This window comes from Heptranchias perlo, chromosome 28 (genome assembly GCF_035084215.1).
Source record: "Heptranchias perlo isolate sHepPer1 chromosome 28, sHepPer1.hap1, whole genome shotgun sequence".
Classification (NCBI taxonomy): Eukaryota; Metazoa; Chordata; class Chondrichthyes; order Hexanchiformes; family Hexanchidae; genus Heptranchias; species Heptranchias perlo.
This window is the reverse complement of record NC_090352.1, coordinates 38,653,843-38,677,016: the sequence shown is the minus strand read 5'-3', so window position 1 is coordinate 38,677,016 and position 23,174 is coordinate 38,653,843. Positions and strand designations below refer to the sequence as shown.

Genomic DNA, 23,174 nt, shown 5'->3' with positions numbered 1-23,174 from the left:
TATGGGCATTGGTCTGTTCTTGATGTTGTACCATCCCGCGACTGATCTTTTCTCGTGGGCTGTGATTTTTTATCTCCCCCCCCCCCCTCCAGGGACCGAGTGGCTCGGACGGGTCTGGGAGTGATTCTGGACCTGGCGAAGGACCGTGGTGATAGCCAGCTAGCGAGGGCTGTCTCGGGGATCCTGCAGCACATGTTCAAACACACGGAGCAGACCTCCTACCTCCTCATCACCAACGGCGGCCTGGACTCCGTCCTGTACTGGTGCCGCAGTGACGATTCCACCATCCTGCGGCACTGCGCCGCGGCGCTGGCAAACTGCGCCATGCACGGCGGGGCACGCCAATCAGCGGCTCATGATAGCGAAGAATGCGGCTGACTGGCTGTTCCCCCTCGCCTTCTCCAAGGACGAGCTGGTGCGATTCCAGGCTTGTCTGGCCATCACCGTCCTGGCAACAAACAAGGAGATCGAGGAGAAGGTGGAGAAGTCGGGGGACCTTGGACTTGGTGGAACCTTTCATTGCCTCCCTTCACCCGGAGGAGTTTGTGCAGGATTGGCTGGACAGCACGGACAACTCCCAGGGCCGCACGGGCCTACGACCTCCAGCGTCTGGTGCAGCTCTTGGACAGCTCGAGGCTGGAGGCCCAGTGCGTGGCAGCTTTTTTACCCTGTGTGTGGAGGCGGGCATTAAATCCAGGCAGAAAAAAGACACAGGTACCCACAGGGAGAGAGAGAGTGGGGAGGGAGGGAGGGAGAGAGTGGGGAGGGGGAGAGAGTGGGGAGGGAGGGAGGGAGAGAGAGTGGGGAGGGGGAGAGAGAGAGAGAGTGGGGAGGGAGGGAGAGAGAGAGAGAGAATGGGGAGGGAGGGAGAGAGAGAGAGTGGGGAGGGAGGGAGGGAGAGAGTGGGGAGGGAGGGAGGGAGAGAGTGGGGAGGGAGGGAGGGAGAGAGTGGGGGAGGGAGGGAGGGAGAGAGTGGGGAGGGAGGGAGGGAGAGAGAGAGAGTGGGGAGGGGGAGAGAGTGGGGAGGGAGGGAGGGAGAGAGTGGGGAGGGAGGGAGGGAGAGAGTGGGGAGGGAGGGAGGGAGAGAGTGGGGAGGGAGGGAGGGAGAGAGTGGGGAGGGAGGGAGGGAGAGAGTGGGGAGGGAGGGAGGGAGAGAGTGGGGAGGGAGGGAGGGAGAGAGAGAGAGTGGGGAGGGGAGAGAGTGGGGAGGGAGGGAGAGAGAGTGGGGAGGGAGGGAGGGAGAGAGTGGGGAGGGAGGGAGGGAGGGAGAGAGTGGGGAGGGAGGGAGGGAGAGAGTGGGGGAGGGAGGGAGGGAGAGAGAGAGAGTGGGGAGGGGGAGAGAGTGGGGAGGGAGAGAGAGAGAGTGGGGAGGGAGGGAGAGAGAGAGAGTGGGGAGGGAGAGAGAGAGAGAGAGTGGGGAGGGAGGGAGAGAGAGAGAGTGGGGAGGGAGAGAGAGCGAGTGGGGAGGGAGGGAGGGGGAGAGAGTGGGGAGGGAGGGAGAGAGAGAGAGTGGGGAGGGAGGGAGGGAGAGAGAGTGGGGAGGGAGAGAGAGAGAGTGGGGAGGGAGGGAGGGGGAGAGAGTGGGGAGGGAGGGAGAGAGAGAGAGTGGGGAGGGAGGGAGGGAGAGAGAGTGGGGAGGGAGGGAGGGAGAGAGAGTGGGGAGGGAGAGAGAGAGAGAGAGTGGGAGGGAGAGAGAGAGAGTGGGGAGGGAGGGAGAGAGAGAGAGTGGGGAGGGAGGGAGGGGGAGAGAGTGGGGAGGGAGAGAGAGAGAGTGGGGAGGGAGGGAGGGGGAGAGAGTGGGGAGGGAGGGAGAGAGAGAGAGGTGGGGTGGGAGGGAGGGAGAGAGAGTGGGGAGGGAGAGAGAGAGAGTGGGGAGGGAGGGGAGAGAGAGAGAGTGGGGAGGGAGGGAGGGGGAGAGAGTGTGGGGAGGGAGGGAGAGAGAGAGAGTGGGGAGGGAGGGAGGGAGAGAGAGTGGGGAGGGAGAGAGAGTGGGGAGGAGGGAGGGGAGAGAGTGGGGAGGGAGGGAGAGAGAGAGAGTGGGGAGGGAGGGAGGGGGAGAGAGTGGGGAGGGAGAGAGAGAGAGAGAGAGTGGGGAGGGAGGGTGAGGTGAGAGTGTGGGAGGGAGGGAGGGTGAGAGAGTGGGGAGGGAGGGAGGGAGAGAGAGTGGGGAGGGAGGGAGTGAGAGAGTGTGGGGAGGGAGGGAGAGAGAGAGAGTGGGGAGGGAGGGAGTGAGAGAGAGTGGGGAGGGAGGGTGAGAGAGAGGTGTGGGGAGGGAGGGTGAGAGAGAGAATGGGGGAGGGCGGGAGTGAGAGAGAGTGGGGAGGGAGGGAGAGAGAGAGAGTGGGGAGGGAGGGAGAGAGAGAGAGTGGGGAGGGAGGGAGGGGGAGAGAGGTGGGGAGGGAGGGAGGGAGAGAGTGGGGAGGGTGGTGAGTGAGAGAGTGGGGAGGGAGGGAGGGAGAGAGAGAGAGTGGGAGGGAGGGAGAGAGAGAGAGTGGGGAGGGAGGAGAGAGAGAGAATGGGGAGGGAGGGAGGGAGAGAGTGGGGAGGGAGGGAGGGAGAGAGAGAGAGTGGGGAGGGAGAGAGAGAGAGAGAGTGTGGGGAGGGAGGGTGAGAGAGAGAGTGGGGAGGGAGGGAGAGAGAGAGAATGGGGAGGGAGGGTGGGAGAGAGTGGGGAGGGAGGGAGGGTGAGATGAGAGAGGGGGAGGGTGGGAGTGAGAGGTGGGGAGGAGGGAGGGGAGAGAGTGGGGAGGGAGGGAGGGAGAGAGTGGGGAGGGAGGGAGAGAGAGAGAGTGGGGGAGGGAGGGAGGGGAGAGAGAGTGGGGAGGGAGGGAGAGAGAGAGAATGGGGAGGGTGGGAGGGAGAGAGTGGGGAGGGGGAGAGAGTGGGGAGGGAGGGAGGGGGAGAGAGAGAGAGAAAAGAGAGAAAGGAGGAAGGGAGAGAGGGGGGAAGAGGTGTGAGAGAGGGGAGGGAGAGAGGGAGAAAGGGAAGAGTGAGGGAGAAAGGAAGAGAGAGGAGGGAAAGAGAAAGAGAAGGGAGAGAGAAAAAGAGGATGGACAGAGTGAGAAAAGGAAGCTAGAGAGTGAGGGAAAGTAACGGGGCGAGTGGATAAGTGGTAAAGGGAGGAGGAGAGTGAGAGGACTGAGATGGAAAAGATAGAGGAGGAGGGAATGAGATGGAGAGGAGGGCCGGAGGGTGGAGGCAGGATTGAAGATGAGATGACGAGTCTTTTCTTGTTCAGGGCTGATGTGACCGTTCCACGCTCCCCGATATTATCGCCCCGATTCTCCGCCACCGATATTCACTATTGGGAGCGAGAATCACCCCTAAAATAATCCCCTTTGTGTTAACGGCCTGGGAGTTCTCCATTATCCTGCCCCAACTTGGATGGGATGGCTGGAAAGATTGGGCAGTGAGGCCCAAATCTAATATCCCTCCCTCAGCATGCAAGCTGGCGGGGCCTGGATCCCCGGCCATTCTCCCTCCCACCGGCCCCCTTGTTCATGCTGTTCCGTGTGGTGAAGGGTCAGGGTATCCTGGGTTACAGCCTGAGGCCTTCACTGGGTCACCCCTCGTTCCCCCACTCCCTCTCTCCTCCTCCGACACTGGGTCACCCCTCGTTCCCCCACTCCCTCTCTCCTCCACCGAGACTGGGTCACCCCTCGTTCCCCACTCCCTCCCTCCTCCGAGACTGGGTCACCCCTCGTTCCCCACTCCCTCTCTCCTCCTCCGACACTGGGTCACCCCTCGTTCCCCACTCCCTCCCTCCTCCGAGACTGGGTCACCCCTCGTTCCCCCACTCCCTCCCTCCTCCGAGACTGGGTCACCCCTCGTTCCCCCACTCCCTCTCTCTCCTCCTCTGAGACTGGGTCACCCCTCGTTCCCCACTCCCTCTCTCCTCCTCCTCTGACACTGGGTCACCCCTCGTTCCCACTCCCTCTCTCCTCCACCGAGACTGGGTCACCCCTCGTTCCCCACTCCCTCCCTCCTCCGAGACTGGGTCACCCCTCGTTCCCCACTCCCTCTCTCCTCCTCCGACACTGGGTCACCCCTCGTTCCCCACTCCCTCCCTCCTCCGAGACTGGGTCACCCCTCGTTCCCCACTCCCTCTCTCCTCCTCCGACACTGGGTCACCCCTCGTTCCCCACTCCCTCTCTCCTCCTCTGACACTGGGTCACCCCTCGTTCCCCACTCCCTCCCTCCTCCGAGACTGGGTCACCCCTCGTTCCCCACTCCCTCTCTCCTCCTCCGACACTGGGTCACCCCTCGTTCCCCACTCCCTCCCTCCTCCGAGACTGGGTCACCCCTCGTTCCCCACTCCCTCTCTCCTCCTCCTCTGAGACTGGGTCACCCCTCGTTCCCCACTCCCTCTCTCCTCCTCTGACACTGGATCACCCCTCGTTCCCCACTCCCTCTCTCCTCCTCCTCCGAGACTGGGTCACCCCTCGTTCCCCACTCCCTCTCTCCTCCTCCTCTGAGACTGGGTCACCCCTCGTTCCCCACTCCCTCTCTCTCCTCCTCTGACACTGGATCACCCCTCGTTCCCCACTCCCTCTCTCCTCCTCCTCTGAGACTGGGTCACCCCTCGTTCCCCACTCCCTCTCTCTCCTCCTCTGACACTGGGTCACCCCTCGTTCCCCACTCCCTCTCTCTCCTCCTCTGACACTGAGTCACCCCTCGTTCCCCACTCCCTCTCTCCTCCTCTGACACTGGATCACCCCTCGTTCCCCACTCCCTCTCTCTCCTCCTCTGACACTGAGTCACCCCTCGTTCCCCACTCCCTCTCTCTCCTCCTCTGACACTGGGTCACCCCTCGTTCCCCACTCCTCTCTCTCCTCCTCTGAGACTGGTCACCCCTCGTTCCCCACTCCCTCTCTCCTCCTCCTCTGAGACTGGGTCACCCCTCGTTCCCCACTCCCTCTCTCCTCCTCCTCTGACACTGGGTCACCCCTCGTTCCCCACTCCCTCTCTCCTCCTCTGACACTGGGTCACCCCTCGTTCCCCACTCCCTCTCTCTCCTCCTCTGAGACTGGGTCACCCCTCGTTCCCCACTCCCTCTCTCCTCCTCTGAGACTGGGTCACCCCTCGTTCCCCACTCCCTCTCTCCTCCTCCTCTGAGACTGGGTCACCCCTCGTTCCCCACTCCCTCTCTCCTCCTCTGACACTGGATCACCCCTCGTTCCCCACTCCCTCTCTCCTCCTCCTCTGACACTGGGTCACCCCTCGTTCCCCACTCCCTCTCTCCTCCTCTGAGACTGGGTCACCCCTCGTTCCCCACTCCCTCTCTCTCCTCCTCTGACACTGGTCACCCCTCGTTCCCCACTCCCTCTCTCCTCCTCTGACACTGGGTCACCCCTCGTTCCCACTCCCTCTCTCCTCCTCCTCTGAGACTGGGTCACCCCTCGTTCCCCACTCCCTCTCTCCTCCTCCTCTGACACTGGGTCACCCCTCGTTCCCCACTCCCTCTCTCCTCCTCTGACACTGGGTCACCCCTCGTTCCCACTCCCTCTCTCTCCTCCTCTGAGACTGGGTCACCCCTCGTTCCCCACTCCCTCTCTCCTCCTCTGAGACTGGGTCACCCCTCGTTCCCCACTCCCTCTCTCCTCCTCTGAGACTGGGTCACCCCTCGTTCCCCACTCCCTCTCTCCTCCTCTGACACTGGATCACCCCTCGTTCCCCACTCCCTCTCTCCTCCTCCTCTGACACTGGGTCACCCCTCGTTCCCCACTCCCTCTCTCCTCCTCTGAGACTGGGTCACCCCTCGTTCCCCACTCCCTCTCTCTCCTCCTCTGACACTGGGTCCACCCCTCGTTCCCCACTCCCTCTCTCCTCCTCTGACACTGGGTCACCCCTCGTTCCCCACTCCCTCTCTCCTCCTCCTCTGACACTGGGTCACCCCTCGTTCCCACTCCCTCTCTCTACTCTTCTGACACTGGATCACCCCTCGTTCCCCACTCCTCTCTCCTCCTCCGAGACTGGGTCACCCCTCGTTCCCCACTCCCTCTCTCCTCCTCCGAGACTGGGGTCACCCCTCGTTCCCCACTCCCTCTCTCCTCCTCCGAGACTGGGTCACCCCTCGTTCCCCACTCCCTCTCTCCTCCTCCTCTGACACTGGGTCACCCCTCATTCCCCACTCCCTCTCTCTCCTCCTCTGACACTGGGTCACCCCTCATTCCCCACTCCCTCTCTCTCCTCCTCTGACACTGGGTCACCCCTCGTTCCCCACTCCCTCTCTCTCCTCCTCTGACACTGGGTCACCCCTCGTTCCCCACTCCCTCACTCCTCCTCTGAGACTGGGTCACCCCTCGTTCCCCACTCCCTCTCTCCTCCTCCGAGACTGGGTCACCCCTCGTTCCCCACTCCCTCTCTCCTCCTCCTCTGACACTGGGTCACCCCTCATTCCCCACTCCATCTCTCTCCTCCTCTGACACTGGGTCACCCCTCGTTCCCCACTCCCTCTCTCCTCCTCCTCTGACACTGGGTCACCCCTCATTCCCCACTCCCTCTCTCTCCTCCTCTGACACTGGGTCACCCCTCGTTCCCCACTCCCTCTCTCTCCTCTGACACTGGATCACCCCTCGTTCCCCACTCCCTCTCTCCTCCTCTGACACTGGATCACCCCTCGTTCCCCACTCCCTCTCTCCTCCTCTGACACTGGATCACCCCTCGTTCCCCACTCCCTCTCTCTCCTCCTCTGACACTGGGTCACCCCTCGTTCCCCACTCCCTCTCTCCTCCTCTGACACTGGATCACCCCTCGTTCCCCACTCCCTCTCTCCTCCTCTGACACTGGATCACCCCTCGTTCCCCACTCCCTCTCTCCTCCTCTGACACTGGGTCACCCCTCGTTCCCCACTCCCTCTCTCCTCCTCTGACACTGGATCACCCCTCGTTCCCCACTCCCTCTCTCCTCCTCTGACACTGGATCACCCCTCGTTCCCCACTCCCTCTCTCCTCCTCCGACACTGGGTCACCCCTCGTTCCCCACTCCCTCTCTCTCCTCCTCTGAGACTGGGTCACCCCTCGTTCCCCACTCCCTCTCTCCTCCTCCTCTGACACTGGGTCACCCCTCGTTCCCCACTCCCTCTCTCCTCCTCCTCTGAGACTGGGTCACCCCTCGTTCCCCACTCCCTCTCTCTCCTCCTCTGACACTGGGTCACCCCTCGTTCCCCACTCCCTCTCTCCTCCTCCTCTGACACTGGGTCACCCCTCATTCCCCACTCCTCTCTCTCCTCCTCTGACACTGGGTCACCCCTCGTTCCCCACTCCCTCTCTCTCCTCTGACACGGATCACCCCTCGTTCCCCACTCCCTCTCTCCTCCTCTGACACTGGATCACCCCTCGTTCCCCACTCCCTCTCTCTCCTCCTCTGACACTGGGTCACCCCTCGTTCCCCACTCCCTCTCTCCTCCTCTGACACTGGATCACCCCTCGTTCCCCACTCCCTCTCTCCTCCTCTGACACTGGATCACCCCTCGTTCCCCACTCCCTCTCTCCTCCTCTGACACTGGGTCACCCTCGTTCCCCACTCCCTCTCTCCTCCTCTGACACTGGATCACCCCTCGTTCCCCACTCCCTCTCTCCTCCTCTGACACTGGATCACCCCTCGTTCCCCACTCCCTCTCTCCTCCTCCGACACTGGGTCACCCCTCGTTCCCCACTCCCTCTCTCTCCTCCTCTGAGACTGGGTCACCCCTCGTTCCCCACTCCCTCTCTCCTCCTCCTCTGACACTGGGTCACCCCTCGTTCCCCACTCCCTCTCTCCTCCTCCTCTGAGACTGGGTCACCCCTCGTTCCCCACTCCCTCTCTCCTCCTCTGAGACTGGGTCACCCCTCGTTCCCCACTCCCTCTCTCTCCTCCTCTGACACTGGGTCACCCCTCGTTCCCCACTCCCTCTCTCCTCCTCCGACACTGGGTCACCCCTCGTTCCCCACTCCCTCTCTCCTCCTCCGAGACTGGTCACCCCTCGTTCCCCACTCCCTCTCTCCTCCTCTGACACTGGGTCACCCCTCGTTCCCCACTCCCTCTCTCCTCCTCCGAGACTGGGTCACCCCTCGTTCCCCACTCCCTCTCTCCTCCTCTGACACTGGGTCACCCCTCGTTCCCCACTCCCTCTCTCCTCCACCGAGACTGGGTCACCCCTCGTTCCCCACTCCCTCTCTCCTCCTCCGAGACTGGGTCACCCCTCGTTCCCCACTCCCTCTCTCCTCCTCCTCTGACACTGGGTCACCCCTCATTCCCCACTCCCTCTCTCTCCTCCTCTGACACTGGGTCACCCCTCGTTCCCCACTCCCTCTCTCTCTCTGACACTGGGTCACCCCTCGTTCCCCACTCCCTCTCTCCTCCTCTGACACTGGATCACCCCTCGTTCCCCACTCCCTCTCTCCTCCTCTGACACTGGATCACCCCTCGTTCCCCACTCCCTCTCTCTCCTCCTCTGACACTGGGTCACCCCTCGTTCCCCACTCCCTCTCTCTCCTCCTCTGACACTGGGTCACCCCTCGTTCCCCACTCCCTCTCTCCTCCTCTGACACTGGATCACCCCTCGTTCCCCACTCCCTCTCTCCTCCTCTGACACTGGGTCACCCCTCGTTCCCCACTCCCTCTCTCTGGGGGTCGCTGTTCCCTGACACGGTGTTGTCCCACCCTGTGCCTGGGTGGGGAGAGCGACCGATTATGAAACCCGCCATTGGGTGGGGGCTTGTAATTCCGCAGTGAGAGTGTTCCTGGTATGTTTTCAGATATTCCACGAGATCGGAGCCACCCAGAGCCTGAAGAGAATCGTCAGTTATTCCAGCAACTCCACCGTCTCCACCCTGGCTAAGAAAGCCCTGTGTCTGACAGGAGAGGCGATCCCTCGCCGACTCTCTCCCGCCGTCCCAACTGGAAATCTGGAGAGGTTCAGACGTGGCTGCAGCAGATTGGATTCATCACCTACTGCGAGAGATTCTTGGTGAGGGAGGACAGGCTGGACTGCAGCCTGTGTCATTCCAGGGCCCAGGGAACACCCAACACAGACTGGCAGGGCCTGTTTCTGCCTCGTAATCTCGACGCAGGTTATGGAGCGAATGCAGGGAGTGTCTGAACGGACAATCAGTCTGGAGATGAGAGGCAGCTGCTGAACTGTTTGTTAAAATCAAAGGTGTAAAATTGTTAATAAAGTAGATCCACAATCCACACACGCAGACATCAAACCTACACACAAAGACAAGCGTATTTGTACACTTGTGTGTATATATGTGTGGGTATATTTGTATGTATGTGTGCCGGTATACTTGTTTGTATATGTGTGTGCATGTTGGTATATTTGTATGTGTGTGTGAGGATACTTGTGTGTATGTGTGTCAGTACATGTGTGTGTGTCTGTGTGTGCGTGTCCTTGTGTGCGTGTCCTTGTGTGCGTGTCCGTGTGTGCGTGTCCGTGTGTGCGTGTCCTTGTGTGCGTGTCTGTGTGTGCGTGTCCTTGTGTGCGTGTCTGTGTGTGTGTGCGTGTCCTTGTGTGCGTGTCCTTGTGTGCGTGTCCTTGTGTGCGTGTCCTTGTGTGCGTGTCCTTGTGTGCGTGTCCTTGTGTGCGTGTCCGTGTGTGCGTGTCCGTGTGTGCGTGTCCGTGTGTGCGTGTCCTTGTGTGCGTGTCTGTGTGTGTGTGCGTGTCCTTGTGTGCGTGTCTGTGGTGCGTGTGCGTGTCCTTGTGTGCGTGTCTGTGTGTGCGTGTCTGTGTGCGTGTCCTTGTGTGCGTGTCTGTGTGTGTGTGCGTGTCCTTGTGTGCGTGTCTGTGTGTGTGTGCGTGTCCTTGTGTGTGTGACTGTGTCTCAGTTAACCTGTTACTGCAAACTCTAACCAGATTTCTGTACCTGCCAGGACCTGCAGGTTGATGGAGACCTGCTGCTGATGGTTTCTGATTCGGAATTACAGGAAGATTTGGGAATATTGTCCAGCATCACACGGAGAAGGTGCGAGAATTACGTACATTCTTTCCTCTTATTTATAGAACATCCCGAGATGACCCTTTGATGGGACAGTGTAGAGGGAGCTTTACTCTGTATCTAACCCTGTACCTGCTCTGGGAGTGTTTGATGGGACAGTGTAGAGGGAGCTTTACTCTGTATCTAACCCTGTACCTGCTCTGGGAGTGTTTGATGGGACAGTGTAGAGGGAGCTTTACTCTGTATCTAACCCATGCTGTACCTGCTCTGGGAGTGTTTGATGGGACAGTGTAGAGGGAGCTTTACTCTGTATCTAACCCATGCTGTACCTGCCCTGGGAGTGTTTGATGGGACAGTGTAGAGGGAGCTTTACTCTGTATCTAACCCGTGCTGTACCTGCCCCGGGAGTGTTTGATGGGGAGTAGATGTGATAGTGGTTTTAGTACAAATGGAACGTGTTGTTCTGCCATTTCATTGCCAGAAACTGTTGTTCTTTTACAGATTTCGCCGAGAACTCACTGAGTTAAAAACTTACGCCAACTACTCCGCGTGTGACCCCAGCAACCTGGCCGACTGGCTGAGCAGCATCGACCCCCGCTTTCGACAGTATACCTACAATCTGGTGCAGTGTGGCATTGGGAGGGAATCATTACCCAGAGTGACGGAGCAGCAACTTAGTTCTGATTGCCGGATCGCAATCGGATTTCACCGAGCAAGAATCCTGGCTGCAGGACAGGGTAAAGCACAGAGCTTTTAACGGGAATGTAGCAAAGTCATTTAGAAACCCATTCAATAAGGAATCCGACAGTGTCAAATCCTCAATAACCAGCAGTGTATTAATAATATATGTCTTTCTCAGGGTACATCACGCCCCTGCCTCAGCCCATCTGCTGCTGAAACCCTCCTCCGTCCCTTTGTTACCTCCAGACTCGACTATCCCAACGCTCTCCTGGCCGGTCTCCCACCTTCCACCCTCCATAAACTTCAGCTCATCCAAAGCTCTGTTGCCCGTATCCCAACTCAGGCCGAGTCCCGTTCACCCATCACCCCCTGTGCTCGCTGACCTACATCGGCTCCCGGTCCGGGAACGCCTCGATTTTAAAATTCTCATCCTCATTTTCAAATCCCTCCGTGGCCTCGCCCCCCTCCCTATCTCTGTAACCTCCTCCAGCCCTACATCCCTCCGAGATCTCTGCGCTCCTCCAATTCTGGCCTCTTGCGCAGCCCCGATTTTAATCGCTCCACCATTGGCGGCCGTGCCTTCAGCTGCCTGGGCCCCAAGCTCTGGAATTCCCTCCCTAAACCTCTCCGCCTCTCTCTCCTCCTTTAAGATGCTCCTTAAAACCCTTTCTTTCTTTGGCTTAGCGTCTAACCCGTGTCCCTCCACACTCGGGTTCATGAGCTGCCTTTGCTGGGAGTGTACAGGCCGCAGGGAGAACTGACCTGCGTCCTGGGCCGGGCTTTGCTTCTGGGAGAGTTTGCCGATTGGAGTGGAACACAGTAGGAGCTAAAAACGCCCGGAATTAACTGAAATAAATTGGGGTTTGGTGGAGCAGGGGGTCGCAGTGCCACTGTGGAATGCTGGGATCACCAAATGAAAGCAGAGTTGTCCATTTCCCACCTCCCAAGCCGCCATGTTATACTGGATCATCGTAACACTTGGTGTTGAGAGAAGTGACAAGGGCAGACTGTCTCGGGTGAGAACATGGTCAATTCCTCCCTCCAACACTCCGTGCTGCCCTCCCATCCCCGGTGGGCAGTAACTCTATAACCATGGCCCTCCCAATGCTTGATCCCATGGCTCCCTGTGTGCAGGTTACAATCTGAGGGAATGAAACAAATCAAGGGGAGTTCTCCCCAGTGACCTGGGGCCAACATTTACCCCTCAATCAACATCATTAAAAAAAACAGATTATCTGGTCATTGATCTCATTGCTGTTTGTGGGATCTTTCCGTGCACGAATTGGCTGCTGCGTTTCCTACATTACAACAGTGAGTACACTTCAAAAAAAGTACTTCATTGGCTGTAAAGCGCTTTGGGACGTCCTGAGGTTGTGAAAGGCGCTGTAGAAATGCAAATCTTTTCTATCTTTCAAAACCAGTTGGAAATCTGGATTGAAACTATAAACCAACCGGGAGAAAGCCGATATTGGAATTATCCAATCAAAATACTCGGGTTGATATTCAGATCTAGATTATCCAACTGGATGATTGGATTTTCACTCAACCACAGCCAATTGAAGATGTTCCAGGCTTATAGCGGACTTCACTGATTGGAGGTTTGGTGAATGACCGCGGGCTGCCCCGGGAGTGTTTCTGTTCAACCTTTGGCTCCAAAGGACGACATCCTCTTTTATCTTTCAGAACTGCTGCTGCCGAGCTCGGCCGTGGTCAGTCCCCACTCCCACTCCGAAGGCCCCGACGTCTTCATCAGTTACCGGAGGACCACAGGGTCCCAGCTGGCCAGGTTTGTACCGTCCGTCTCCACAATTCCAGGGTCACTGGTCCCGGTGGGCAAGGCATGGGGCCTTATGAGGCTGTCACTGGGGGTCGAGGGGGTTGAAATAGTTGCCTGAGTCCCGAAACCGCTGGAGAAAGCCACGATATTTAAAGGGAAAAGGATTGGATGTTCCAACTTCAACATTCTTGGACAGAATCACCGGTCTAGCTTTAGACCCCCTCCCCCCCAAAACTACCCCCCTCCAAACTACCCCCCCAAACTACCCCCCCACACAAACTACCCCCCCCCCAAAACTACCCCCCCCCAAACTACCCCCCCCAAACTACCCCCCCACAAACTACCCCCCCCCAAACTACCCCCCCCAAGCTACCCCCCCAAACTACCCCCCCACAAACTACCCCCCCCAAACTACCCCCCCACAAACTACCCCCCCAAACTACCCCCCCAAACTACCCCCCCAAACTACCCCCCCACAAACTACCCCCCCCAAACTACCCCCCAAACTACCCCCCCAAACTACCCCCCCCAAACTACCCCCCCACCAAACTACCCCCCCAAACAACCCCCCCACACAAACTACCCCCCCCCCAAACTACCCTCCCCCAAACTACCCCCCCCCCAAACTACCCTCCCCCAAACTACCCCCCCCCCAAACTACCCCTCCCCCAAACTACCCTCCACACAAACTACCCCCCCACACAAACTACCCCCCCACACGACCCTCCCCCTCCCTCCCCTCCCCCCAAACTACCCCCCCCAAACTACCCCCCCAAACTACCCCCCCCCAACTACCCCCCCCCAAACTACCCCCCCCAAACTACCCCCCCCCAAACTACCCTCCCCCAAACTACTCCCCCCCAAACTACCCCCCCCCCCAAACTACCCCCCCACACAAACTACCCCCCCACACAAACTACCCCCCAAACCCACACGACCCTCCCCCCTCCCTTCCCTCCCCTCCCCACTACCCTCCCCTCCCCCACTACCCTCCCCCACTCCCCTCCCCCACCACTACCCTCCCTCCCCTCCCCCACCACTACCCTCCCTCCCCTCCCCCACCACTACCCTCCCTCCCCTCCCCCACCACTACCCTCCCTCCCCTCCCCCCACTACCCTCCCCCCAATTACCCTCCCCTCAAAACCCTCCCTCCAGAGTTCAAATCCCACTATGGCAGTTTAAAGAAAATCTGGGAATAATAATCTGGTCTCAGTAAAAGTGACCGTGAAGCTGTCGGATTGTCGTAAAAATCCCAACTGGTTCACTGATGTCCTTTAGGGAAGGAAACCTGCCGTCCTGACCCGGTCTGGGCCTGTATGTGACTCCAGTCCCACACCAACGTGGTTGACTCTTAACTGCCCTCTGAAGTGGCCCAGTGAGTCACTCAGTTGCATCGAGCCGTTCACAGATCGCAGCGGTTCAAGAAGGAAGCCCCAAAACCACCTTCTCAGGGCAACCAGGGACGGGCAATAAATGCCGGCCTTGCCAGCGATGCCCACATCCCGAGAATGAATAAAACTAAAACTGTCCAGGTAGGAAGGAGCAGGTAATCGGAGGATGGGTGATAGCTGGTGCCCCATTTTGTGACCCTCTTTCTCCCCCCCCGCCCCCATTTGTCTCTCAGCCTTTTGAAGGTTCATCTTCAGTTATGTGGATTCAGTGTGTTCATCGATGTGGAGAAACTGGAGGCCGGCAAGTTTGACGATAAACTCATCCAGAGCGTGAAGAAGGCAAAGAACTTTGTCCTGGTCTTGTCGGCCAATGCCCTGGACAAGTGCATGGGGGACGACAAGAGGAAGGATTGGGTGCACAAGGTGAGTGAGCGGAGACTGTTCCCCAAGATCAGATCCAGCAACCAGGGAGAAGGAGCTTTGCAGATCAGATTTGTGAGGTGAGGTTGGGGGGAGCTTTAAACCAGACCCCCCCCCACAACCCGCTCCCAGGGAGCATTTCTCCCACGCACTGATTCTCCGCCGACATCAGGCAGAACTGAAGCAGGTGATTCGCTCTCCCACAGAGTCCATAGCCCACCATCGCCCCCTTCCCCCACACACACCCCACCACCCCTCTCTCATGGTGGGAATGAAAGGCTGGATCTGTGGAGGAGCAGAGAGATTATGGGGTCCAGGTACAGAAATCACTAAAATCTAGAGGACGGGTACAAAAAAATAATTGAAAAGGCTAATGGAATGTTGGCCTTTATCTCAAGGGGGGCTGGAATACAATGGGGAGGGAGTTATGGGACAGTTTATATAAAGCTGTGGTCAGACCCCACCTGGAGACTGGGTTCAGTTCTGGGCACCGCCCCTCAGGAAGGATATATTGGCCTTGGAGGGGGTGCAGCGCACATGCAATTATGAGGACAGGTTGCACAGACTAGGCTTGTATTCCCTCGAGTATAGAAGATTAAGGGGTGATCGAATTGAGGTGTTTAAGATGGTTAAAGGATTTGATAGGGTAGATAGAGAGAAACTATTTCCTCTGGTGGGGGGAGTCCAGAACAAGGGGGCAGAATCTTAAAATTAGAGCCAGGCCGTTCAGGGGTGATGTCAGGAAGCACTTCCTCACACAGAGGGGAGTGGGAATCTGGAACTCTCTCCCCCAAAAATCTGTTGAGGCTGGGGGTCAATTGAAAATTTCAAAACTGAGATTGATGGATTTCTGTTGGGTAAGGGGATTAAGGGTTACAGAACCAAGGTGGGTAGATGGAGTTAAGATACAGATCAGCCATGATCTAATTGAATGGCGGAACAGGTTCGAGGGGCTGAATGGCCTCCTCCTCTTCCTATTTGTGCTGATTTCCTCTGAGCTCGAGCCAAATATTTACAAGGACCTGCCATTTCACAAACTTCACCCACCAAAAGCAATTACATTCTGATCGAGTTCCTCGTTAAATGATAACATTTAAAAGCGGGAGGAGTGGCAACTAACCTCGAATTGACCTCAAGATTTTCGGCAAGTAGACATTGTGGTCTTAAAGGGACATGCCACTTAAAACACAGATTGACCGCTGAAGGAGAACGATGCGCGTGTTCTGTGGTCACTATTAAACCGTGTAAATTCCAACTTAACACGAGCAGAAACAACAGGAGATCCACGGATGAATTTACTTGTTGAAATAAAAGTCGAGTGTCATTTACTTCATACAATACCGGCTGCTCACTGTGAGGGGCAGTATTGAGGCATAGAAGCCAGGGGTGTCCCAGGTTCAGCCAGAAGGCTGGAATTAGCCTCAGTTCCCCTGGGACCCGTACCCCAGTGAGAGTCAGTGTCTGTGGGACCCGTACCCCAGTGAGAGTCAGTGTCTGTGGGACCCGTACCCCAGTGAGAGTCAGTGTCTGTGGGACCCGTACCCCAGTGAGAGTCAGTGTCTGTGGGACCCGTACCCCAATGAGAGTCAGTGTCTGTGGGACCCGTACCCCGGTGAGAATCAGTGTCTGTGGGACCCGTACCCCAGTGAGAGTTAGTGTCTGTGGGACCCGTACCCCAGTGAGAGTCAGTGCCTGTGGGACCCGTACCCCAGTGAGAGTCAGTGCCTGTGGGACCCGTACCCCAGTGAGAGTCAGTGCCTGTGGGACCCGTACCCCAGTGAGAGTCAGTGTCTGTGGGACCCGTACCCTAGTGAGAGTCAGTGTCTGTGGGACCCGTACCCCAGTGAGAGTCAGTGTCTGTGGGACCCGTACCCCAGTGAGAGTCAGTGTGTGTGGGACCCGTACCCCAGTGAGAGTCAGTATCTGTGGGACCCGTACCCCAGTGAGAGTCAGTGTCTGTGGGACCCGTACCCCAGTTAGAGTCAGTGTCTATGGGACCCGTACCCCAGTGAGAGTCAGTGTCCGTGGGACCCGTACCCCAGTGAGAGTCAGTGTCCGTGGAACCCGTACCCCAGTGAGAGTCGGTGTCTGTGGGACCCGTACCCCAGTGAGAGTCAGTGTCTGTGGGACCCGTACCCCAGTGAGAGTCAGCGTCTGTGGAACCCGTACCCCAGTGAGAGTCAGTGTCCGTGGGACCTGTACCCCAGTGAGAGTCAGTGTCTGTGGGACCTGTACCCCAGTGAGAGTCAGTGTCTGTGGAACCCGTACCCCAGTGAGAGTCAGTGTCCGTGGGACCTGTACCCCAGTGAGAGTCAGTGTCTGTGGAACCCGTACCCCAGTGAGAGTCAGTGTCTGTGGGACCCGTACCCCAGTGAGAGTCAGTGTCTGTGGGACCCGTATCCCGGTGAGAGTCAGTGTCTGTGGGACCCGTACCCCGGTGAGAGTCAGTGTCTGTGGGACCCGTACCCCGGTGAGAGTCAGTGTCTGTGGGACCCGTACCCCAGTGAGAGTCAGTGTCTGTGGGACCCGTACCCCAGTGAGAGTCAGTATCTGTGAGACCCGTACCCCAGTGAGAGTCAGTGTCTGTGGGACCCGTACCCCAGTGAGAGTCAGTGTCTGTGGAACCCGTACCCCAGTGAGAGTCAGTGCCTGTGGGACCCGTACCCCAGTGAGAGTCAGTGTCTGTGGGACCCGTACCCCAGTGAGAGTCAGTGTCTGTGGGACCCGTACCCCAGTGAGAGTCAGTGTCTGTGGGACCTGTACCCCAGTGAGAGTCAGTGTCTGTGGGACCCGTACCCCAGTGAGAGTCAGTGTCTGTGGGACCCGTACCCCAGTGAGAGTCAGTGCCTGTGGGACCTGTACCCCAGTGAGAGTCAGTGTCTGTGGGACCCGTACCCCGGTGAGAGTCAGTGTCTGTGGGACCCGTACCCCGGTGAGAGTCAGTGTCTGTGGGACCCGTACCCCGGTGAGAGTCAGTGTCTGTGGGACCCGTACCCCGGTGAGAGTCAGTGTCTGTGGGACCCGTACCCCAGTGAGACGCACTCTCTGCCGTCTGTGAGGGTCCAACGTGAAATAATTTTGGCCAGTCTCAATCCAACTTTTAGTCAGTGCGGGCCGACAGCCCATAATTGTCAATCTCCCATTGGCTGGGCCGGGGATAGTTGGGAAGAGGAGGTGGGAATATACAGAAATATATTTTGTTGAACTGCTCCTCGTTGTGACCGATTTTTGCACAGACTGACTCAAGTTTCTCTGAATTTGGTGCAGGAGATCGTCATGGCAATGAGCTCCGCCAAGAACATCGTCCCGGTGACCGACCATTTCTCCTGGCCAGATCCGAGTTCCTTACCCGAGGACATGAGGGGGATTCTCAAATTCAATGGCATCCAGTGAGTGTGGCATCAACTCTCTGCTTCTCGTTGCCGTGTTCTCTTCCCATCTCGTGTCCTTTCTGTCCACCTGCTTGCGATCCCTTGCTTACAATTCATAGAATTACATTGAATGTACAGCACAGAAACAGGCCATTCGGCCCAACTGGTGCATGCTCCACGCGAGCCTCCTCCCTCCCGACTTCAGTGCTCCAAGCGTGGTCTAACCAGACCAGAATTGTGCACAGTGCTCGATGTTTGTTCCACACCTGTGGTGAATCGACCGGGTTGTGTGCTCACTGACAGCCCAGACGGAATCAGGTCCCGCCTTGGGGTGAGTCGTGCTGACGGTGCAGACTGACGGTGCAGGACTGTCGGTGCAGGACTGACGGTGCAGACTGACGGTGCAGGACTGACGGTGCAGGACTGTCGGTGCAGGACTAACGGTGCAGGCTGACGGTGCAGGACTGACGGTGCAGGACTGACGGTGCAGACTGACGGTGCAGGGCTGACGGTGCAGGACTGACGGTGCAGGACTGACGGTGCAGGGCTGACGGTGCAGGGCTGACGGTGCAGACTGACGGTGCAGGACTGACGGTGCAGACTGACGGTGCAGGCTGACGGTGCAGACTGACGGTGCAGGACTGACGGTGCAGGGCTGACGGTGCAGGCTGACGGTGCAGGGCTGACGGTGCAGGGCTGACGGTGCAGGGCTGACGGTGCAGGACTGACGGTGCAGACTGACGGTGCAGGACAGGCGGTGCAGACTGACGGTGCAGGAATGACGGTGCAGGACTGACGGTGCAGGACTGTCGGTGCAGGACAGGCGGTGCAGACTGACGGTGCAGACTGACGGTGCAGACTGACGGTGCAGACTGACGGTGCAGGACTGACGGTGCAGGACTGACGGTGCAGACTGACGGTGCAGGACTGACGGTGCAGACTGACGGTGCAGGACTGACGGTGCAGGACTGACGGTGCAGGCTGACGGTGCAGGACAGGCGGTGCAGGACTGACGGTGCAGGAATGACGGTGCAGACTGACGGTGCAGGACTGACGGTGCAGACTGACGGTGCAGACTGACGGTGCAGACTGACGGTGCAGGACTGACGGTGCAGACTGACGGTGCAGGACTGACGGTGCAGGACTGGCGGTGCAGGGCTGACGGTGCAGGACTGGCGGTGCAGGGCTGGCGGTGCAGACTGACGGTGCAGGACTGTCGGTGCAGGGCTGACGGTGCAGGGCTGACGGTGCAGAGCTGGCGGTGCAGGACTGGCGGTGCAGGGCTGGCGGTGCAGGACTGACGGTGCAGGACTGACGGTGCAGGACTGACGGTGCAGGACTGACGGTGCAGGACTGACGGTGCAGGAATGACGGTGCAGGACTGACGGTGCAGGAATGGCGGTGCAGGGCTGACGGTGCAGGGCTGACGGTGCAGGACTGGCGGTGCAGGGCTGACGGTGCAGGACTGGCGGTGCAGGGCTGGCGGTGCAGACTGACGGTGCAGGACTGTCGGTGCAGGGCTGACGGTGCAGAGCTGGCGGTGCAGGACTGGCGGTGCAGGGCTGGCGGTGCAGGACTGACGGTGCAGGACTGACGGTGCAGGACTGACGGTGCAGGAATGACGGTGCAGGACTGACGGTGCAGGGCTGACGGTGCAGGACTGGCGGTGCAGGAATGACGGTGCAGGACTGACGGTGCAGGACTGACGGTGCAGGGCTGGCGGTGCAGGGCTGACGGTGCAGGACTGGCGGTGCAGGGCTGACGGTGCAGGACTGGCGGTGCAGGGCTGACGGTGCAGGACTGGCGGTGCAGGGCTGGCGGTGCAGGACTGACGGTGCAGGACTGACGGTGCAGGAATGACGGTGCAGGACTGACGGTGCAGGAATGACGGTGCAGGACTGACGGTGCAGGACTGACGGTGCAGGAATGACGGTGCAGGAATGACGGTGCAGGACTGACGGTGCAGGACTGACGGTGCAGGACTGGCGGTGCAGGAATGACGGTGCAGGAATGACGGTGCAGGAATGACGGTGCAGGAATGACGGTGCAGGACTGGCGGTGCAGGGCTGACGGTGCAGGACTGGCGGTGCAGGAATGACGGTGCAGGACTGGCGGTGCAGGAATGACGGTGCAGGACTGGCGGTGCAGGGCTGACGGTGCAGGACTGGCGGTGCAGGGCTGGCGGTGCAGGACTGACGGTGCAGGACTGACGGTGCAGGACTGACGGTGCAGGACTGACGGTGCAGGACTGACGGTGCAGGACTGACGGTGCAGGACTGACGGTGCAGGAATGACGGTGCAGGAATGACGGTGCAGGACTGACGGTGCAGGACTGACGGTGCAGGACTGACGGTGCAGGAATGACGGTGCAGGACTGACGGTGCAGGACTGACGGTGCAGGACTGACGGTGCAGGAATGACGGTGCAGGAATGACGGTGCAGGACTGACGGTGCAGGACTGACGGTGCAGGACTGGCGGTGCAGGAATGACGGTGCAGGAATGACGGTGCAGGAATGACGGTGCAGGACTGGCGGTGCAGGGCTGACGGTGCAGGACTGGCGGTGCAGGACTGACGGTGCAGGACTGACGGTGCAGGACTGACGGTGCAGGGCTGGCGGTGCAGGACTGACGGTGCAGGACTGACGGTGCAGTAATGACGGTGCAGGACTGACGGTGCAGGAATGACGGTGCAGGACTGACGGTGCAGGACTGACGGTGCAGGACTGACGGTGCAGGACTGACGGTGCAGGAATGACGGTGCAGGAATGACGGTGCAGGACTGACGGTGCAGGGCTGACGGTGCAGGACTGGCGGTGCAGGAATGACGGTGCAGGACTGACGGTGCAGGACTGACGGTGCAGGGCTGGCGGTGCAGGGCTGACGGTGCAGGACTGGCGGTGCAGGGCTGACGGTGCAGGACTGGCGGTGCAGGGCTGACGGTGCAGGACTGGCGGTGCAGGGCTGGCGGTGCAGGACTGACGGTGCAGGACTGACGGTGCAGGAATGACGGTGCAGGAATGACGGTGCAGGACTGACGGTGCAGGACTGACGGTGCAGGACTGACGGTGCAGGACTGACGGTGCAGGAATGACGGTGCAGGAATGACGGTGCAGGACTGACGGTGCAGGACTGACGGTGCAGGACTGGCGGTGCAGGAATGACGGTGCAGGAATGACGGTGCAGGAATGACGGTGCAGGACTGGCGGTGCAGGGCTGACGGTGCAGGACTGGCGGTGCAGGAATGACGGTGCAGGACTGGCGGTGCAGGGCTGGCGGTGCAGGACTGACGGTGCAGGACTGACGGTGCAGGACTGACGGTGCAGGACTGACGGTGCAGGAATGACGGTGCAGGACTGACGGTGCAGGACTGACGGTGCAGGACTGACGGTGCAGGACTGACGGTGCAGGACTGACGGTGCAGGACTGACGGTGCAGGACTGACGGTGCAGGACTGACGGTGCAGGAATGACGGTGCAGGACTGACGGTGCAGGAATGACGGTGCAGGACTGACGGTGCAGGAATGACGGTGCAGGACTGACGGTGCAGACGGTCGGTTGTCACCCAGCCCCTTTCTCCAGCGACGGCGAAACGCATCTGACCCCCGTGCCCTTCTCCAGTGGCTCGGGTTTGCTGACCCGTTAATATTCTGTTAACCCTGTAACCCCCCGGGGTAATGCCGAGTGTTATCCCTGTAACTCTCAGCGCTCGGGAGCTGGGTCAGACATGGGGACGAGCCCCCACTTGTGCTCAGTCTGAGTTTGCAGTCGCCAGGGTTGTGGGGGGGGGGGGGGTGGGGGAGACCTGGGGGCAGAATTACACCTGGGCCCCTGGTCACAGGGGCGTTGGCAGTGGCCTGGGGGTGGGGGTGGTGGCCAGGCCTGTGTGTCCCCTCTGTGACTGTAAAGGTGGCAGATCAATAAAGGAGAGATAGGATAGGGAGCCAAATACTAGCCAATCGGAAATAATCAGGAACCAGATTTAACACGTGTTGGGAATTCTAGCCTTGGACTGGGGTACAGTCCGATCCCGTTACGTTTTGTGGTGTTTACCTGTTATTTTGTGCTCTGTTTACCTTTTATTTGCAGTCTCTGTTCACGTTTGTCTGCGCTCTGTTTATCTGTGCACTCTCTCTTTGCCTGTTTATCTGTGCTCTCTTTGCCTGTTTATCTGTGCGCTCTTTGCCTGTTTATCTGCGCTCTCTCTTTGCCTGTTTATCTGCGCTCTCTCTTTGCCTGTTTATCTGCGCTCTCTCTTCGCCTGTTTATCTGCGCTCTCTCTTTGCCTGTTTATCTGTATGCTCTGTTTACCTGCGCTCTCTCTTTGCCTGTTTATCTGCTCTCTCTTTGCCTGTTTATCTGCGCTCTCTCTTTGCCTGTTTATCTACACTCTCTCTTTGCCTGTTTATCTGCGCTCTCTCTTTGCCTGTTTATCTGCGCTCTCTCTTTGCCTGTTTATCTGTGCGCTCTCTCTTTGCCTGTTTATCTGTATGCTCTGTTCACCTGTTTATTGGCGCTCTCTGTTGCAGGTGGTCTCACGAGTACCAGGATGCCTCTATCGAGAAGATCCTGCGGTTCCTTCGCGCTCCTGCCAAGAACGATTGCACGGTGCCGACAGACACCAGCAAGAATGTGGCAGTGCCGCATCGAGAGCAACCCTAACGACCGTCTAGACCTCCCTCCGCCCGCCTCCCGTGCCCCACACCCTCGGACTCCCGCCTTGCAATAGAATCCTTGCACCTGGGATTCCTCATGTTGATGGAAATCAGCGCTGCCTGCGTGCGCTGCCTGCCTGCCTGCGTGCGCTGCCTGCGTGCCTGCGTGCCTGCGTGCGCTGCCTGCATGTAATGCGAGTCCGCAGCCAGCGACAGCAAACAGATGTTTGAGTGACAGCTGTTACCATTGGTGGTGAACGATCGCCGGGCTTGTAGGAAGCAGCGTCTCCCGGGTCGGAGCGAGGAGGTCCGTCCAGTCACGGCTACGCCGTTTGCATGAGTGAGAACGCGAGGTGACGGCGCCCATTTTTTTGGTTGTTGTTTAGTTTATTCCGGCATTAATGTGAACGGGGTTTCTGCTCGTCTCCCGACTTCAGACGAATGCACTGAACCGTCAGCTGCTTTACTGGAAGATGAGACTGGTTTAGTTCAGGAGCTGGAGATCTCCCCACACTCCCGGTGACAGGTTAGTGCCCGGGGATAATCCCGGAGAGCCTGCGGATTGTGCCTGTCACACACGACATGGCCAATCCCCAAAGGCTGAGCCGACAGGGATTGAGAGTGGAGGAGGTGATTGTGGTGGAACAGACCATCGCTCCCAGGGCCACGCCCGCCATCCTGATCACTTCTCCAGGCGCCCCTCCCTCAATTCAGCTGCTCACCCTCTCGCACGGCCTCCATCCCTCTCCCCCCCTCCCGGGGCCTCCGCCCCTCACCCCCCTCCCGGGGCCTCCGCCCCTCTCCCCCCTCCCCGGGGCCTCCGCCCCTCTCCCCCCTCCCCGGGGCCTCCGCCCCTCTCCCCCCTCCCCGGGGCCTCCGCCCCTCTCCCCCCTCCCGGGGCCTCCGCCCCTCTCCCCCCTCCCCGGGGCCTCCGCCCCTCTCCCCCCTCCCCGGGGCCTC

At 59.4% G+C, this 23,174-nt stretch overlaps 1 protein-coding gene across 1 annotated transcript in view; it reads left to right on the top strand.

Moving 5' to 3' along the window:
* The window catches only part of sarm1 (sterile alpha and TIR motif containing 1), a 24,135-nt gene extending 1,235 nt beyond the window's left edge, over window positions 1-22,900 (top strand). Inside the window, 12 exon segments of the mRNA XM_067967896.1 lie at window positions 93-333; window positions 335-490; window positions 492-590; window positions 592-714; window positions 8,739-8,871; window positions 8,874-8,950; window positions 9,856-9,947; window positions 10,422-10,657; window positions 12,285-12,387; window positions 14,004-14,193; window positions 17,458-17,579; window positions 22,089-22,900. Coding sequence (XP_067823997.1) covers window positions 93-333; window positions 335-490; window positions 492-590; window positions 592-714; window positions 8,739-8,871; window positions 8,874-8,950; window positions 9,856-9,947; window positions 10,422-10,657; window positions 12,285-12,387; window positions 14,004-14,193; window positions 17,458-17,579; window positions 22,089-22,221 — 1,705 coding nt within the window. The 3' untranslated portion in view covers window positions 22,222-22,900.
* Window positions 22,901-23,174: the final 274 nt, after the last annotated feature.